Source organism: Rissa tridactyla, chromosome 13, assembly GCF_028500815.1.
Source record: "Rissa tridactyla isolate bRisTri1 chromosome 13, bRisTri1.patW.cur.20221130, whole genome shotgun sequence".
In the NCBI taxonomy this organism is placed as follows: Eukaryota; Metazoa; Chordata; class Aves; order Charadriiformes; family Laridae; genus Rissa; species Rissa tridactyla.
In genome coordinates this window covers 1,500,511-1,519,963 of record NC_071478.1, presented here as the reverse complement: position 1 = coordinate 1,519,963, position 19,453 = coordinate 1,500,511, and the positions used below count along the sequence as shown (strand labels likewise).

At 44.3% G+C, this 19,453-nt stretch overlaps 1 protein-coding gene across 16 annotated transcripts in view; it reads left to right on the top strand.

The window, feature by feature from the left end:
* ARVCF (ARVCF delta catenin family member) overlaps positions 1–19,453 on the top strand; it is a 278,074-nt gene that overhangs the window by 176,844 nt on the left and 81,777 nt on the right. For all 16 annotated transcript variants that reach the window (XM_054219498.1, XM_054219497.1, XM_054219504.1 and 13 more), the window contains 2 exons: positions 3,745–3,903; positions 13,062–13,669. In XM_054219498.1, coding sequence (XP_054075473.1) covers positions 3,745–3,903; positions 13,062–13,669 — 767 coding nt within the window. The remainder of the gene's footprint in view (positions 1–3,744; positions 3,904–13,061; positions 13,670–19,453) is intronic.

Below are 19,453 nucleotides of genomic sequence, written 5' to 3'. Positions count from 1 at the left end.
ATTTGGTGGTGTTTTGTAATGTTCTTGGAAGGAGACAAGGATTATTATTTGAAAGGGACCTCATGGATAATGCTTAGCAATTTGTGGGGGGGCGTATCACAGAATGGTCAGGGTTGGAAGGGACCTCTGGAGGTCATCCAGTCCAACCCGCTGCCAAAGCAGGGTCACCCAGAGCAGGCTGGACAGGATCTGTCCCCGGGCACCGCTGAAAAGAGCCTGGCCCCATCCTCCTGACACCCACCCTTTAAGTATTTGTAAGTGTTGATAAGGTCCCCCCTCAGTCATCTTTTTTTCCAGACTGAAGAGACCCAAATCCCTCAGCCTTTCTCCATAAGAGAGGTGTTCCAGTCCCCTCAGCATCTTGGTGGCCCTTTGCCGCACCCTCTCCAGCAGTTCCCTGTCCTCCTGGAACTGGGGAGCCCAGAACTGGACCCAGCGCTCCAGGTGTGGCCTCCCCAGGGCAGAGCAGAGGGGGAGGATGACCTCCCTCCACCTGCTGGCCACTCTCTTCTTGATGCCCCCCAGGATGCGCGCAGGCAGGGAACTACTGGTAGGGTTATTCGTTAGGGGTGTCGTGTTCCAGCCCTGTCTGGCAACTTGTGTTTAACTTTGAACAATTAGGCTTACCTGCCAAATATTTGGAATCTGAGATGCTGAAAAAGAGCAAAAGAGCGTCTTAAAAACTGGCTCAGAAGCTGAGCACAGAGGAAGGTGGTTGAGAGGTAGTGTGTCCCGGTTTCTGCAATTTGTGATGACCTAAAATCCTTCATGATGGAAAGTAAAAACAGATAAAATCTTTACATCTTTTGTATGTGAATGTTAGCTCGTGACAACTCCCGAAGTTAGCAATGTGGAGAAAGTGCTGGTTTTGGAGATCAAAGAACCACCTCCTTAAACTAATTCAGGGAAGAGTAAACTGGATGATGTGCTGTCCTCTTTGCTCCCGTGCTGTCCTCAGTAGCGCCCATAATAAGAAGGAAGACGCAAGAAGATGCAGTCTCGTTAGTTGTCTGTGTTGGGTTAGCTACACTGAACTTTGCAAGCTTTTATTCTTTCCGATGCTTAGGAGAGTCTCTTGCTAACAATTTCTCTTGCAGGAATGCAGATCTGTACCTCATCTCCCTAAATCTTCATCTGAGAAGCAGCCAGAGGATAAAAACTAGCACAGTGCTCATTTAAAGTCAATATGCTCTAGTTTGCAATTTGCTCGTGTTTAAGCGCCCAGCTTTAAAGGTTTCCTTTGCCCACAGGCAGTCTGAATACAAAGGGAGACTTTATTTTTTTCATAAAGAAAAAGTTGTGCAAAAGCACAAAGAGCAAAATATTTCTTTCCACCTTCCATCTCCTCAGGTTTAGTATCACAAAGCAGAGTTTGCTTGTGAAGATTCTGGAGGGGAACAGGGACATAAATTCATGTGGTCACCTCAAGATGCAGCTAGAAATGAGGATGACGGATGAGATGTGTGTGTGTGAGAGGAGCGAGAAGGTCCTGCCTTGAAGCAGTTTTGGCATTCGGTGCCTTGGAGATGACGAGGAGGTTTACAGGGACAAGTTGTAATGGAAAAAAACCTCTGCATGTAACTAGTTTCCTTGCTGTTGGCAAGGCTGGGGTTGCACAAAGATGAATAGATGTTCTGAGTCTTTACTGTATTGCAATATTGTGTAAAATCTTCTGTTTAGAGGGAGGCTTTACTGTGGGGTGGGGAAAAGGGAGTTGCAGTTAGAAAGTGCTATCTTCAAAAAAAAAAAATGTGAAGGGATTAATGTATTTTTCCCAGGAGATAGTTTTCCTTCTGAAGCTGTGGGCAGAAGACACAATCTGACACCTGAACCATAAAGGATGCAGTGTATCGTAAGTCATTGGCCAACGTACTGCAGAGTGGAAGGAGTGATCTTTAGGATTTCAGAAGCCCCTGTTCTCATCGATTGATCCTGTAGCCTGAGTTATTCTGTGGTTTCAATAGAAATGGAAGTGGTGTCTGCTTATGTCACCTCTGGTGGTCCGGCTTGCGTTACCTTTGAAGGCTGTCCATGTTGCGTTTTGACCGAGGTGATTGCCTTGAGGCGCGTTGTCGTGGTCTTGGTTAGTACTAGCGCTTCCCTGAAAATGAAAGCGGCTTCCTAACTGAACTTCCAGTGCCAGAATACAGCTGTAAATAAAGGAGACTGAACAGGGGCATCTGGGCTTGTTTCAAAGCAAATTACAGATCACACAAGGACTAAACGTCACTTTTCCCTGTGGAGCTTAATGAGACCTCAGCACCCTGCTCCTGCTCAGCAGCATGAAGTCACTCCGAAGGATACTGTCCTGCAGCTCTCGCACCAAGCGTGGCACAGCAAAGGAGGCAATCCGGAGCTCATCCTTGGGATGAAACGCAATTTTTCTGAACAAAATGCTACACAATAAAATGCTGTAGTTCCCTGGTGATGAAGCTTCTCACAGGTAGAGAACATTTAAGCCTTGATGTAATTTGACTCAACGCCTGCATGGCAACAGTTTTCATCCCAGTCATTTTGTTTTCCTGTGACGAGAATAGGTGTACTGAATTTGCCCACGGTGTTTATTTTGGGGAAAGAGTGTTCTCTTTGTAGTTTAGGGCCCTGTGTCATTCCTTTCCTTTTTTTTTTTTTTAATGAAAAATAAAAAAGTGCGTCTGTGTGTGTGTATATTCGTTAGTAAAGGATGTCCTTTGTGCGCCTGTCTGAGAAGATGTGCAAATAGAAGCCCTGCTTTGGCTTTTGAGGCCTGTGTAGCCGATACCTTCAGGGCATATAATGAAATGAAAGTCCATCATGTCATTTTACGTAGTTGAGGATTCATAATGCTGGGGAAAAGTCTTATTTCTCAGTGTCTAATGCGTGAGCCGGTTCCTTATTGGCCACTTGCTGTGCAACTCCTCAAGTACATTCATCTCCCAGAGGGGACCTTCCCTGCTCCCTGTGCCGAGACACCACTGCGTGAGGAAAAGGAAAGTTCATTCCCGAGTGCTGGCGAGAGGCGGGAGCGATCTCTTTGGGCACTATCCCTGCGAGAACCGGCCTTTGATCTGCTTTCTTTCTGTTTGGTGTTTCTTTATGTTGTCTAACTGTTATAAATCTTAAATAAGCTTATAGCCAGTTAGATCTTACGGACTCGGTGAGGGGAAGATGTCAGAAGGGGTAGCACTTCACATAATTCAACTATTAATCTCTAGCGATCCATTTTTTTTAAATTATCATTGTTTTGGGCAGTTTGAGAAAGGTGTCAGTCTAACAGTAGGTCTTGACGATTTTGTAGCCTTCTGTAGTCTGCAACTGAGTGTATTTTACCAAATGGAAATGAACTTCTAATGGTGTGTAGGACTAACTGCTCTGAAAGCCAATGGTCCTGTTCGCGGTGGGACAGAATGGGTGTCTTTACAGACAAAAATTGCACTCCTACCCTGGGCACTGGAGAGAAAGCTTAGAGCAGGTTTAAATAGAAGGTAGTAGTCTGGTAGTCTGTAGTAGGTTGCCTGCGAATACGAAGTGCTTGATATATGCTTCGCGTGATGTCCGTTCCCCGCGCTGAGCTCAGCCACACCAGTGTGGCTGCAGCACGCTGTTCTGAGACAGTAAATGCTTCTTTCTCTGAATCTCAGCTCACAAGTTGTTGGGTAAAACATGTTTCTCAGTCGAGAAAGCTGAAATCAATAGAATAGTTATACCATGATGGTAGAAGTGAAAAGTTAATTGTTTTGTTTTTTTTTCCATGTGCTTCTCTAGGAGCAAAGCCCCAGTAACCAGACATCAATAGCAATGATGCAAGAGCCTCAAGAAATGGTGGAAGAGACAGTTACTGTGGAGGAAGACCCAGGCACTCCCACTTCCCACGTGTCTATTGTCACTTCTGAAGATGGAACCACAAGGAGAACTGAAACCAAGGTGGGAGGTTGTTAACCAATGAGGAAAATGGCAAAATGCCACCTAATCATGAAATAAAAATAGCAGGGCGTAGCACGAGTGATGGCAATCACGCTGTTGTCATCCTCGGTCATTTGGAATGTTGTGTTTGCCAGCAAAGCTGAGTTCGGGGCTTTTCCAGTTTCACCTCCACGTCTAGTCTGCTCCCTGTCGGCTGTGCTAATACAGCTGTTCACGGAGCTGTGAACTGAACAGGAGAAATTATCCAGGTTTGCCAAACAAAAACCCCGGAACCCCTTCCCAGACTGTTTATTCTTTTTAGAATCCCGTTTATTTTACTGAAACGGTTCACAGCATTGCCCTGCAAACGCACGTGGTGATTTGAGAATTAGATGAGTTGGTAGGGCTTGGAGCAAATTACTTCTGCAGCTGAGGCAAATGGGCTTGGAAATATGTCTTCAAATTAGTTACAGTCTAGAACAACAATATGCAATTATGCATTTGTGCTTTAGGACAAGAAACATACTATTTAAATAACACCACAGCACTTAAATCTTGCAACAATATTATGAATGGAATTTTACTCCTGGTGCATGGAGAAGGCTGGGTGTGTTCTCAAACAACCTGTACCTCGGGTTCAGCTGGATTACAGGTGTTGCGTATGTTCTAATTCTCCTGATGTCTTTTTGTTCCCTCATGTGAGATAATTTTGTAACCTCTGAGCAGGTGCTGTACGTTCATGGCGGGCTTGCATGCTTTCGGGTACCACTTGGTATTTGGGTCTTGGAAGTTGAGCTGAAATCTTTGTTTGGTTTTGGTCATGTGAAAGATTCAGGGTGATTGCCTTTTTCAAAACTTCTAAACAGCACCGGTCAAGGAAACCCAAAAGAGACTGTCCAGCCGCTTTCTGTGTAAAAGGACTTGATCAGAGGTGGCTGTATAAATTGGTGTTTCTTTGTACTGGCGTTGCAGAGTTGCAGCCCTCTGAGATACCCATTCAGGCCGTCAGATCCTCAGGGTGGAGTAAATGAACGTTGATTTCCTGAGGTCAGTGGGCCTGCGCGCATTGCTATGAACGGAGTACCTGGTTTAGTATTTGTTGCAGTTAGAAGATAAATATAACTGGCCTATTTTCTAATTGTGGGAAGGAGGTGAAGGTCTCAAAATAAAACAGACAAACAAAAACCCCCACATTCTGATTAGCTCTCCAATGTATTTAGTCTGTGACTTACTTGAAAGAAATGCTGTTTTCTTCCTAGTGGCAGCAACAACAACTGTTATTTACAGGAAGGAAGTGATAAAATTACAGTGGTGACGGACACCTTTTGGTACGCACTAATAGTAGCGCATAGTTTTAGGAGACTGTAAGTGCAGCTATGCGAGGGAATAAAATGATAGCTGGGACTGTAAAAATAGAGGAGAGGCCATGCAGCGGTCCCTAGATAACGGGACCACATGGAGGGAAACTGTCTGAAATAGTCATACCGCTGATAAAGCTGCGTGTTTCTCATAGCATAAAAGGTGCGACTTTCTCTTCTGTGTGGCGTACCTGCTATTTTTCCATCTTCCCACAGAAAAGGACAGTGGCAGCTCCAAAACAGGCATTGTATCTGCATATGGGAAAATAAAATTGGAAGAACAGGAACGCCAGAGCTACTGCTCCGTTCCACAGAGCAAGGCTCGCTCCTGTGTTGGAGCTCTTCCCGGGCACTGGCATAGCTCTTTCGGTCTGCATTTACGTTGTTTCAAATAACGCCGTTGACTTCAGCTTGCGAACTATCCCGAGGTGTTCCCTAGTATTTCACTGCTAAAAAGACCAATTCTTACAAAGAAAAAAAAAAAAATTAAAAAAAAGCAGTTGTTGAGAAAAGTGATTCTGAAATGTCAAAACACAGATGGGGCTGGCTCAGCCCGAACTGTCGGAAGAGGTGCTGTGACTTTGTGGAGGTGGTTGTTGTCTCTGAAATGGTTTTGTTTTGACTCTTCCTTGCTGTGATAACGTGGCATAGATTTAGTAGCTCTTAGATATGAATCTGAGGTCGAGTTTTATTTTTTTATTAATCACGTTGGTCTTCAGCTTGCTTTTTGTTTTGGTAGGGAATGTGAAAATGAAAACTGTTGTCACTGGGGTTTAGTAGCATCAGTTAAGCGTCCTGGAGTTAAGTGGCATTGACTTACTATCACTTCTAATAGGTATCAACATAGTGCTTTTATAGGTCATACTGTTACATGTGAGAGACTTACAGAGAAAATTAAGTTTTCTGGTATCTGTGCAGTGGCAAAATTCTGACCTTACGGCGCAGACGAGGACAGTGAAGGAAAGCGTTGCTCTGGGGGGAGAGATGCCAACACGTGCCTGCTGGGCATGCGGCTGCAGGGCCTTTGGGGCCAGAAACTGCTGTTCTGTGTCTCCGCTGGTTCCCTCCTAGATTTGAAAAAAAGGAAAGGGGGGGGAGACAGACCCAAAAAAACCAACCAACCAACCAAAAACACCCCAACCCCAAAAAAACAAACCTCCCCAAGAAACATCAGTCTGGCCTTGCGGTAGTGTGCGCGTACCTATCCCTGGACAGGAGCAACGCTTCGTAGGGTGGGAATCCTCACATCTGTTTTTCAGTACGATCTAATCTGGTACTTAATAAGGGCAATGCTTGAAATTGAGGTAGTCCCACTCTGTTCATTAACCATTAGGGGGGTTAGGTTTATGCTCACCTTTAATTTTTTTTTTTTTTTTTACTTTGATCAGTTAAATCAAGGTCGTTAGCACAACGTACAAATAAAGGTTGTTATGCTCTATGTTGTTGCGCTTGCTCTGGACTTCTTTGAGGCAGCGTTGAGAACCTGTGTTCGTTACCAGTGTAACCAGAAGGCTCTACTGGACGGTGCCAGACACAACCTCAGCATATTTGTCTTGCAAAGAAAGTGGCAGCACGAGATGCTTTCTCTGACGGGGTAAATAACACAGGTCATGGGTTTTTTAAGAGCCAAAGAGACCACAGATGTTTCCCAAATGTATGCTCTCTTTGCTGGGTAGCTTAGGTGGGGATTAGTCAACCTAATGCCGTTTAGTATGCATTTTTGGATTCTTCAAAAGAAAATTGTCATTTATTTTTGCTAAATTATATGAATCTTTATCTTGTGGCAGAGTCATGCCCCTGAATTTCCTCCTCTTGAACTGAAGCATAGCAAAAGCTGTAAAAGTGAATGCTAATGCTCCTGTATGCTGCTGTTCCTCTTTTTTTTCCTGTTGTTTCAAAACTGTAATTTGTAGAGGTTATTCTCTTCAATAGTGTATTAAGTAAACAACCTTAATCCAGAAGCACTGGCAGTTTTTGCTGTGCTTTTTCCCACATCTTTGAAGATGCCTGTAGCAGTGAAGCAGGAAGAAGGCATAATGGAATTTAATATTTGACATATTTTAAATAGAGAACATCTGCCTTCTCAAAATGAGATATTTCTGAGTAATTTTCCCCAAACTGTTACTCTCTTAGTACTCTACTAAAGTCCCTACATAACATTCAGTGCACAAAAGATGTAGCAGATAATGCTTCATTTCAACTTTATAATCTCTCTGGAAGCCAAATACCTATCGTGCTGGAACAGTGAAAGTCACCTTGGGAGAGAGTGCGGCTTCTCGCCTGCCGGCTGGCACGCTGCCGGCTGTTCCAGGGACCCTTGTAAGGGGCTCAGGAGAACCCAGCAAAGCAAATTAGATGTGCGCGTGCTTGTGTTAATGTTTGCTCTTTTATTTCTTCAGGCACCTTTTATTTTTGTCTTCGAAATGCTAAAAGATTGAAGAGATTTAGGTCACTCTTATTAATTGAAAATGACCTTTTATGATAACAAACTGTGAAATCAATCTGCGTACGAAGTTGTTCGTTTCCAGCCCATCCATTTGCCTTGTGCTTTCTGACACCCGGCGAGGCCAGCCCTTTCCCAGCCGTGATTAACTGCTGCTCCGCGTCCCCTGCCACCGGTGGGAACGCGCTTGTGGCTGAAGCTCCCGGGTTGCGGCGGTGCCGGGTACCCCGCGATGCAGTTCCTCCAGACTTTGCCCAGAATTCGAGGGAGTTAGGTGATGGAGCAGGAGTGGATTTCAGACGAAGCTGCGGGCCCTTTGAAAATGTGAAACACCAAGGCTAAAACTGAGGGGGAGAAATTTGAGCTGTTGTTTTGAAAACCTACAGGGCGAGTTCTTACACAGCGTTTAATGGAAAGGTAATAGCCTCAGCCTGTTTGGGCTGATTAACTCTTACAGTCCGTAGTTCAAAAACAAGCTCTCAGAAATGTCAGAATGCTTCTAGCCTTGTGCATTCCTTCTCATCTGTTTTGTGTCTTATGACATAGTTTCAACAAAATTTTTAGTCCTGTCAGCTTGTTATAATGTACTTAATTTATGTAAAAAAAAAAAAAAAAAAGGCAAAACGAACCCAAAGTCAATAACAAAATGGAAGGCAAAATTACAGGTGCTGGTCAAGATGACTGCATTTGACCGTGATAACCCACTTCGACTGAAATCTCAGTACTGTCTTTCCTGCCCTGAGTCCCGTGCGCTTTGGGGGTTCTGCTTGTGCCGTCTGCACGTGCCCAGTACACCCAGTCCTTGGATGTTTTCATGGTTGTTCTCACATCCCTCAGGACAAACAGAAGAGTGAGGGACAGAAGAATACAGAAGCTGCTTCAAATGTTGGGAATATTTCCTTGGCGGTCCGTTCACAAATGTATTTCCAGGACAGAGTTAGTGAAAACATTGCCATGAGGCCTGTAGGGGTACTGTTTAACAAAATAATTGCTGTCTGGGGGCGAGAACAACGGTAAGGTAGTAAACCTGAAATGCAGCTTTGGGGAACAGCAATGAAAGCACCAACTTGTGGTCTCATAGGATTTTGGTTGTGGAGAGCCTGGATAAGTTGGTAAATTGGAAGTTTTTCTTTCACTTTTTTCTTTTTTTTTTTTTTTTTTGCTGTGGTTGAAACCTTAGTATATTTTAAAGGGAATAAAGAATTGCAAGTACATTTTGAGCATACTCAGGCAACCTCTTCCCAGGGAAGTAATCTGAAGCTTTCATCTGGTACTCTGAGATGGTAGCTTTGAAACAACGGAGCACCCTCGATTCGTAATCAGGCGAAAAAACCTCTTTAAACAGGTCGTCTTCAGAGATGGAGAGTCAACAGGATACACTTTCTCAAAGTAACTCGTATCTCTGAGTTTTTCGTTAGAGCGTATTCTGTAGCGAGGAGTTCATGCTAAGACATCTTTCTGGAGATGGGGTGCAGCGGGAGGATCAGGTGTCTCGGATAAGAGAGTGGGCTGGGACCGCCCTTCGGAATAGCTTCGCTCTCCCTGGCTAATGCATCAGTATTAAGGAAACCACAAATACGTTGGGGGAGAAGATTACTGTGCTGTCAGCTGCTCAAGGCTGCCGGTGTTCTTTTAAGAGATATAAATGAAACATTCCCTTGAGCTGGGTTTCCTGAAATGAAATAAAGATGTTTGGTTTGTTGGGTTGGGGTGGTTTTTGTTTGTGGGTTTTGTTTTTTTTTTTGCGTGGAAACCTAATAAATGGACCTTCCTCTGTGTGCTGGCTAATTGCTTCCAAAAAGCTTCCCTTTATTGTCCTGTAGGCAACAAAGTCTATTTATCCCATGATAAATCTCCTATCTCGGTGCCTGCCCCTGACAAACGAGGCATGAGCGCAAATACTCCCTCTCTCTCAAAATACAAAAAGGCTCGGTTTGATTCCCCCACCATAACACCTTTAGCATTATTGAATGCTTTTATGCTGTGAGAAACGTGTACTTTTGTGCTTGGGTGAAATGTTCCTTTTTATGCATCTGACAGAGGGGGTTTTGATTGTCCTGATCCTTTCCACTCGTGAACAGGGGCAGCGTTCAGGAAACAAGGGAGGTGAAGCTCTGCTGACAGTGTAAACTTGTTCTTCGTCTGCTGCCCGCTGCTAAGTGCGTCTCTGACTAGCTGCAGCCATTGAAAACTTGTCTATGCTAGGCTCGAAGACAGAAAACAAGGCAAATAGGGGAAAAAATTGCAAATTAATCTCCTGCACTCTCTGTTGGTCATATACAAAAAAAAAAAAAAACACCAACCCAAACTAACTCTGTAAATACTCTGTAGTGTACCAGAGCATGGTGAAGAACTCATTAAGTGTAACTGGTAAGTCAAAAATTGTCTAGTACATGTACTGAATATTTGTACACAGTTGTCCTTGCCATAACATTTCTGTGCTATGTTCCCTCAGCCTCTTTGACAATAACAGTAATTCTCAAGAAAAAAACCCAAAAAACCAAAAACAAACAAACAAACAAACAAAAAAACTGTTGAGGAATGAGCAGGAGCCCAGAACTGGCAGTAGGAACGGGGGAAGACTGGTGGCAGCGATGCCTCTGCTGCAAAGCCTTTGTCCAAGGATCCCGCAGGTTAAAGCTTGTTCCTTCTGTGCCATTGCTGCAGCCAGCTGTGGTTTATTAGGTATCTTACACTGTCTGATCTTGACGACTTTACAAAAAATCGCACAACAAACTGTGCGTGCATGGCAACATATGTCTTGAAACGCGAAGTTCGGAGTTTAGATTTAAAATACTGGCTCCTGTTGAACGGTGTTGAAAGAAAGGGCTTTGTGAGGTTGTGCGAGTGCTGCTCTTGGCATCCAGAAAGCCGCCCCTTTGTTCCTTCCTGGGCAAAAATATCAATTTCTGAGTCATCAGATTGTTGAAATGCTACCTTCCTTCTTGCTGTTTCCATTACTGGTTCCCAAATTAAAGAATGCAAAAAAACCCAAAACAAACAAACAAAAAAAACAACCAACTACTTTGCATCCAGTTTTGTCATTGCTTTGCCTGAGAAATGTTGCTTTTTCTACTCTTAGAAGATCGCTTATGAACATATTACTTTGACTAAAATGCCTTGTTCAGACTCAGTAGGGGAATACTGAGCTGTGTTGCCTTTACAAAGAGCTACTGTCAGCTCCGCCGGCTCTTTTTCTCTAAATGCTGCCGGTTTCGTAAACGCCATGACAGCAGTCATGCTGGTAACTGGCTGGAAAGGAGAAGTACTGTGCACAGGTCATAAGCAAAACCAGCTGTGGGATTCTATGTCATGAAATAAATGTTTTGTTTCTAGTTCCCTTTCTTTTAGTTATTAAAATGTGTATGTCTAAAAAAAAAAAAAATGGGAAAAAAGATTTGGAGGCGTGGAAGCTAGCATCCTTCCTGGTGTTTACTTGCTAAGGGGAATCCCTTTGGGTTGAAGAGGAGAATTCTTTCAGCTCCGGCCCAGGTTAGATGCTAAGGCTGTGCTGGTACCTGGCTGTGCTTTATTCAGCATCGTGATGCTGTTTGATTCCACTGTTGGTGGAGAGCTGTTTGTGCTACTTGCAGTCTTGCAGGATTTCATTACTTCATTAGCCTGAAGTATCATTTGCTCACAGATGTCTCTAGGAAAAGAAATGCTGTTTGGGTGAATTTTTTTCTGTTTGGGGTTTCTGTGTGAAAACATCTGGCTAGAGGACGTGTCTGGAGCCCCTTCAGCAGATGTACTCTAATTATTTTGTTTTAGTAGCAGCTTGGCTAATCTGGTGCCAATCTAAATGTTTAAATCAGAGGCCATAGGTCAAAATATCCATTTGGACTTCAGAGCCTCTGGACAATCCAGGAATACATCTTACCGTTATGGTTTCTCTTGACGTACACATTTCATTCTGCGGCTTATATGAAGAAAAGTGTCGCTTACTGATGCTTATTTACCTCCATAATACATGAGAAACCAAAAGTTCTCCATAATACTCGAGAAACCAAAAAATAAAGAAGTTTTTTTTTTTTCCTCGCAAAAACCAAACGATTTGTTTGTGTTCTCCCCTCCCTGTGTGTAAAGCGCTCTGGTGGGTCGATTCTCCTTCTCATCGTTGTGGGTGTGGTGTTTTGTTGTTTGGTTGGGTTTTTCTACAAAGGGCTGAAAGTCAGCATTTACTCAGGTTAGGGTAACTTTTATAGGGTAGAGTAACTTTATTAGGGTTAGGGTAACCAAGGGTAGGTTTGACTTCTGTTGGACTTTGTACTCTTCCCAAAACAGCTTTTGCTGGTCCCTCTGGAAGACAGTACAGAAGTTGATGGATGCCAGATACCAACCGAAACAGAAGTCCCTTTGCTAGTCTGTAAATAGTGGCTTTTGTCCGGCACTGTCTTACGCAGATTGTCAGACCTTTCCTATGAAGGCAGAACGTTCTTGGGAACTCGTGAGGATTCTTTGTTCTTACCCTTCAGCAAGAAACCAAGGATACAAGAGCCCCCTGGACTCTTACCACTTCCAGTTTTTGTCAGTTACGTGAAATAGTCTAATTCTACCTATGTTGAAATGAAACATGATTTTATAGGAAGAACAGATAAAGATGTATTTGTATGCAGATTTTTCTGTAATGTTTTAAACAAGCTTGTCTAGCCCAGTATGTTTAGGGTGGTTACGGTTGCAAAAGCTGTGTGGCGTTAGTATTCATCGTTGCAAATTTGTTAGTCACCGAAATAAAGGAATGACACTATCTGTTGCCCATGTATGACGATGGTCAGATATAGGCGTATCTTAAAAGAGAAATAGTCATGCTGTCTAAAAGCTAGAAGTCCAAAATTCTGTGTTTGAGATCATGGTTTCTTAAATATTACTGCCAAATTTGAGCTTCATGGAGTTACACGGTGGTACAAACTTGATCTAGATCAGGCAAGAGCATATAAGTGTATTTCTCTCTAACTAGAGAATGTGACATGGTGTTTATCCTAATTGTGGGATGACAGGCTGTGGCTCCTCAGCATCATACAGTCTGCTCTAGGAAAGGTGCCTCCTGAAAATGTTTTTGGCAAACCTGAAAGGGTGTGATGACTTTGCGCTACTTCCACGCACTGTCATATGGCTGCAGTGGTTTTGATTTGGTCGTAAGAGCCCCAGAGTGTGCTTAACTTTGGCTTTACAACCCGTCTTTTCAGCTTTCTATGGAACTATTTTCCTACTATTAAATCCTAAGCCTTAATGAGTACACCAGTGCGTCCATTCAACGCTATGTCACTGTAGTATGCTTTGTGATGCTCTCTCCCCATTTTACTCTTCTAGCTCCCCATATGTCTCATCATATTGTGCAGCAAGGAGAAAATTAACATATTTATTCACCATCTTCACAGGTTACCAAAATGGTCAAAACAGTCACCACCAGAACGGTGCGTCAGGTGCCACTTGGGCCTGATGGCCTGCCATCAATGGATGGCTCGTCTCCCATGGGCAGCTACACAGACTCAATAGACAGAAGGTACATGAAGAATGGGGAGCGGTACATCACACCACAAGCATCATCCACGTTAACCAGATCTTACAACAGCTACAACGACTCTTACCCTGAAAGCCACGAAGGCCAGTATCGCCCTTATGTTGGTCATGATGGTTATGGAGATCTATCCGATAACTACGGCAGCTTGTCTCGTGGTGTCAACTACCGTCCTCGCTATGCCTACATGCCAGGGAACACTTACCGGCCAGATGACGGTAGCTTCACTTTGCCAAGCAGAAGGGATAACTATGGTCCTGTTGCCCAGCCTCAGGTGCCAGTGGGTAGCAACGTTGACTTGAACCGCTCCCAGCCAGAACGCTTCCAGCCGGAGCCGTATGGACTGGAAGATGATAACCGCAGCCTTGGAGTAGACGATGAAGGATATGAACTGGATCCCGATTACTCCACTGTGAACCGGAGGACATCTGCAGGTGTGCCAGAGAGAGGAAGATCTCACAAAGGAAGGTAAAACCCATTTGTTTTTTTACAACGTTATGTGTAGCTGTTTTGCTTAGTTGAACGTGTACATTTGAACTCTTAATAGCCTGGTAAGTTCTGGAATTACTTGACAGAAAAACAGGTAGAACCCATAATTTCATTAACCCATAATAACCGCGAAACGCCCGTGAAATACAGAAGGGAGTGAGGATAGTGCTCAAGAACCCTTTCCCTGTGTTTCTGGGCTGCTTAGTTTAGGTTGAATTTAGAAAGAAAGAGATGATCTCGTAGAGAGGAATAAGTTACTTATTTTCCTCCTCATAAAAAAGAGTTTTGACCGTGTTGTGTTGTCCCAGAGCCATCCCGCACTAGCAAGGTGAAGAGCGGGGTTTGTAATCTGTGTGCCTTCTGACAGGTCTGGTTCTGTGTGCGTCCGCCAAACACGAACCTCGACGGGCTGGTTGGGGGTGCCGAGGAGCTGAGAGCTGGCGGGGACGGGCTGCCTGGTTTGATGGAAGCTGTTTTGTGAGGTGTTTGACAGCCCCCGCTCCTGGGCCTGTGCTAACCACGCACGCTCCGCTGCGTGACCAGGCGCTGCGGAACCTCACTGAAGCGCTTCAGCATGTTGCAAGAACAGATCGTTATTTTGTCCTGTGCCTACATGAAGGGGAGATAAGAGCATGTGTGTTACGCTTTACGTAACTAAAATGACCAGTCACAAATTACTACTGGTTCAGTCCCCTTTCCGAGGGCTGTGCTGGCTTATGCCATATTTTTCTGATATTAGTTGTTTATGCTAGGCTCACAGCTGTCAGCTCTTGCATTTGGAGAAAAAAAAAAAATAGCTTGGGAAGAGAGTCTTATTACTTGGCTGATAGTTGTCTTCTGAGTATGAACCTGGAAAACCTGTGTAATTTGTTTTCCAAGCAGTGTACAAAGTTCGGTGTGTGCCTGCGCAAAGTCATATCCTCACAGTTCACGTTTTGGTGGGGATTTAGTTCTCGTTATTTTCCTTTTAATCTAGCATAGTTTCCAGAGCTGTAAAGAGAGCCTGGAACCCCCCTGCGCCTGTGTGGGTGGGTGGTGTTAGACTTCGTGCTCCCGACCGGCGGCTTCACTTCATCGGCAGCGATGGTCGGTGGGGTTCGGGGAGGCCTCTTCGCTCTCCTGGCTTGGGGCGCCCCTACTTGTATCACCCATGGTTTCTTTCATACTTTCACATCTCTTGCTTCCTTCACGTTTCTGGAAGTTCATGTTAAAGTTAAATGGAATCAAGCATCTGCAAACTGTCATCTATGTTAATAAAATTTAAAAAAAAAAAAAAAAAAAAAAGAGAGGCTAAAATGGCTATCAAAGCATATCTCCCCGAACTCCGCTTAAGTCCCTTGTGACATCTTAGATCTTGCGGGCTTACCAGCCAGTGGAACCCCGTCAGTGTTTTATGGGGCTAAAGGGAATACCTGCGGGCAGTGGGTGCCAAAATGCTGATCAATCTGTCAGACTTCAGCTGGTGCTCCCCTGCGTCTGAGCACCTTCAGAGTTCTGGTTAAAAACAGTCAGGCAGCAGTGCTTTTAAATTTTTATTAACACTTTTCAAGCTCTATGCAGGATGAATAATTAAGTGTATTCTTAGAACCTGCCCATTTGCATTTTTAAAGTAGCTTGGGTTTTTTTAAGCATCCCTTTGATTTATTGTTCTTTGCAGTTTGAATAGGACCAATTCACAAATTTTGTTTTACGTTTCTTTTGTTGTGAGTTTTTTTCCATATTTAATATGATCAAGAGGCTTTGACAAGTAATTAGCCTGACTGTGGCAGCAAACTTTAGCTGGTGAGAACATAAGAAGATTGTATGAGAGCCTCTTCATAAGTAGTTACTTTTTGACATTTCAAAGAAATACTTGAACAATTCAGTAAAGCTGCGTGTCAGACATGCTACCGATCTGCAAGAAACTAAAGGCTACAAATGGTGCTTTGTACTAGATGAGGGTAATTACTACTTGATTACTCCCCTTTATTTTATTTTTTTAATCAGTTATTCCTTGTAAAAATGATAAATGGCTGTGATAAATTGATAGCGCTTTTGATTTCAAAAAGTTTCTATGTGTAAAGTAGGTATAACAAAAACAGCGTTAGAAGCTTTTCTGCGTCACATCGACTTTCGGCTTGGCCATCTTCATGGTGTCATGAGCAGAGCTCTTCTGTTGGCTAACTCACTGGGGAACTTAAGTTACTCTCTCATTCCCTTCCCAGTAAGTGCTGCCCTCGTTTGTTAATAATAAGGCTCCTCGCTGCCCGTTGCTGGTTTTGCAGCTGCTCTCTCTGAGAGGGCTGAGTGGAGGTTTCTCATCTGAGTCTGTGGTAGAGTCTCAGCCCCTTCGTGATCCGGAGGCAACCGGCTGTGTCGGCGGGATCCTCCTCACAGGGAGCGCAAGTACCCGTCGTTCTTTCCATCCCCTGCCCGCTCTGTTTGATCGCAGAGGTAAATGCCTGTTGTGCTCTCCTCCTCCCAGCACCAGCCTCATTTTAAGCTACTTATATTTCATTTAAATTGGGGAAAAATGTGCCTCCTCACAAACGCCTGCAAATCCAGATACGGGCATAAAGGCGAATATTCCCTCTCTTGGCTCTTCAGTGCCTGTGGCTGGGTTTGTTTCTTATTTTCTTTTATACTTGATCTCTGCTTAAGAGATATGATTTTCTGCAAGGATACCTGTCACTTAGTGGTCTCTTCCTCAGCATGGGCTCTGCTTTGGTTTCAGTCGGATTCCATAATAAATTGGGGTGAGAGAAGGGCGTTCGGGGTGTATAACACTGATTTAGTACTACTCAAATTTACTTGTGAAGGTATTTACACATCTGTGGCTCTATGCCCTTTTTTTCTTCGTTGGGTAGGTTGCTTTTATTAAATGAGGAGTCTATAAAAATATATAGTCGTATGATGTTGCTAGGTGTTGTACATGCAGTCCTTTCCAAAAGAGAAGCAGGAAGTACTGGATACTTTTCATTTGCAAAAAACACCCCTACTATTATTTGATTTATTTTTTTAGTATCATTAAATAGAAGTTAACACAAATGAGCAGGGGAAAAAAAAAAGGCAAGTCCTAATTCATCTTATTTTTTTAAATTATTTTCTGTTGAACTTCTTGTCTCTTGCCTTTGTGGTAATTTTTTTCCAGAGTGGATCGCACAGTTTGCACGTGTAGTAGCATTCATGGGACTTCTTTATCCCTAAAAACTCTGGAGCAGCTGTTGCCACTGTTACTATTCCAGACTAGACAGGACTTGAATTTTTAATGTTGACTAAATCAAAACCAAAAGTTTTCTGCTGATAAATTTTTTATGGCAGAAGCCTAATCTAAGAGACTGAGACTATATCTGGTGATCATTTCATGGTCCAAATTATTATTGCCAGGAAACGAACTGGATTTTAGATTAAGTATCTGTAACACTGGCTCTCTCTTGCTTCTGTTATGTATGGACAGCGTGAGAACATTGACATTGCACGCGTGTTATTCATGTCCTGCTTCTGGTGTCTTTTTTCAATCTAGAATATAAAGGCTTTTATTTGTAGATAAACTTGCAGTCAGCACTCCTGGCGTAACCTCCCCCATTTCAGCTGTGGTCTCAGAGCAGCGCTCGTGCTGAGGAGATACCTCTCGCCGTGGATCCGCCTCTTTGGTTTAATGACCAACCGTAAGTGTGATCCCAGGAGTAGGCAGCGTTGGGATGTTGTCTGCTTCGGGGCAGGAGTGTATGGATGTGCCTGGACAGAACGGGGTAAAGCAAAGATTTGTTTTTTCCTGAGGCTCCCTTTCAGAGTGAATTTGATCCGAGTTTGCGGGTCTGGACGCAGGCAGCAGAAGGCCGATGTGTGGCAGGCTGCAGCCTGCATCAGCTCATCCATTAGCAGCTTTGAGGTGGTTCCCGACGAGGTGGTTTCTGTGATTTAACCGTATGGCCGATAACTCAGACTTGTCTCGGCAGTGAATTTTTGAGTCCTCTTGTGTGTTCTCCTGTCAGGGAACAGAGGCCGGCAAAAGTAGGACCTCATTCTGCAAAGTCTTTAGATTTCCTCTCCAGTATTTGGCACAAAGTTTCCTACTGAAGTCCCCAGCCTTTCTGGTCTGCTATCCTAAGCAGACGCCAGCTGCAAACTGTGATGAACGTAACACTTGTATAAATTGTTGAGGATTAAATGTGTAAATCCTTCACCTGTTTACTCAGCTGCGCCTGTGTTGAGGCCATGAGGAAGATGATAAATCCACAAGCTCTCTCCCAGTTTTTATCTATGCTAGAATGTGTTTTGATCAGTTCCCTGAGACAGGTGATTAGTGAGACCCACGGCATCCTGAGCACTCAGCTGCCTTGCTACAGACAGATGGAAGACAAGATGCTCGCAGTCAGCAGCTCTGGCACTCTACCAGCTCTCTTCAGTCCCCGGAGTAAGGAGCTCTTGGCCTCCCCAGCACAGATGACTGTATCTGCTGAAGCTCTCATTAGTTCCTCCTCCTGCGTCCAGGGCCTTGCCTTTCCAACCTAGCTGCTCCGCTGCTGGGAAAGTGAAAAATGGCGTTTGGCCCCTGCCAGTCCCACTCACAAAGTTGATTTCTTTGCTCTCCTCCAACGCTGTTAAACAGTGGCAGAGCTGATGCTTAGAGCTTCCCTTCTAAAGTATTTCAGGACTCCTTTAATTATAGCGTGGGTTGTTTGGGGTTTTTTGTTTTGGTTTTTTACCTTCTCCAGACTTGATCACAGTATGATGATATTGGTGTGATCCCTGCCTCTGCTGAGCTTTCTTATACAGCTCTTAGGATCACTCTAGGATCTCAAAGTTTCTAGATGGTTATTCAAGGTCTTGAAGGGTCAAGTGTCCAGGTGTTATCTTTGCTGCCTGGTAAAGCCACTGGGTTTTGTTACTGGTGTATTAACCCGCGGCTCTCTGACTGTTGCCGCTGTTTCATCCCGCAGAGGTATCTTGGATCTGACCCGTGTGAGCTTATTTCAGCCATAGTGTTTCTGGTGTTCGTCCTTTCTCTGTCTTGAGAGACGCTGTCGTGTTTCAGAGGAGCTGTCTTTGTGTACTAAAGTGGGGTGTTAGTGAAAAAATAGGATTGCAAGTCTAAGGAGATGTCCCAGCGGAATCAGGCTGAGATTGGCCGGAGCGCGGTTAGAAGCAAACAGCTCATGGAAGAGTGGGGCTGTATGAAACTGCCAACAGTTTAAAGTCACTTCTGGTTCAGGGTCTCATTTCTTGAGGATGCTTTGCTTCTGCTGCAGGGATGGGGCCAGCAGCGTCTCCTGTGGTCACCGCTTCCCCCCGGAGCGGTAGCTGGTGGGTTCCAAGCGCTGCTGCCCTCCCCACCACCTCCTGCGTGGCTCATCCTAAGCCATCTGCAGCTCTCCGTACCCACAGCACTCAGAACGCAGCCCCTTCCTGCAGCGGGACACACTCGGGGTCTCTTGTCATGACAGTGTTGCAATTAAGTCCTAACTCTGAAGTTGCATTTTGGGCAAATGCGCAGGAACCAGGGAGCTTTGTGTAGCACAGGGGAGAGGGTACGGCACGAGGAAGACGGGCCCATCTGTGTGGTTCCGTTTGGAAGGCATTGTGGAAATAATGCAAACAAACTGCATCCCAAGACAGTAATTATCTTTGTGTATTTGCATGGATGAGAAGGAGAGGGAAGCTTAATTGTGCAGGTGTAATTGAGGTGGTGTACCGTTACCTTGTGGGCAGCTCGTAGGACCGAGACGTGCTGAATTGCCAGTTACCAAGTCAAGCGAGCAACAGCTGTGCAGAGAGCAATTA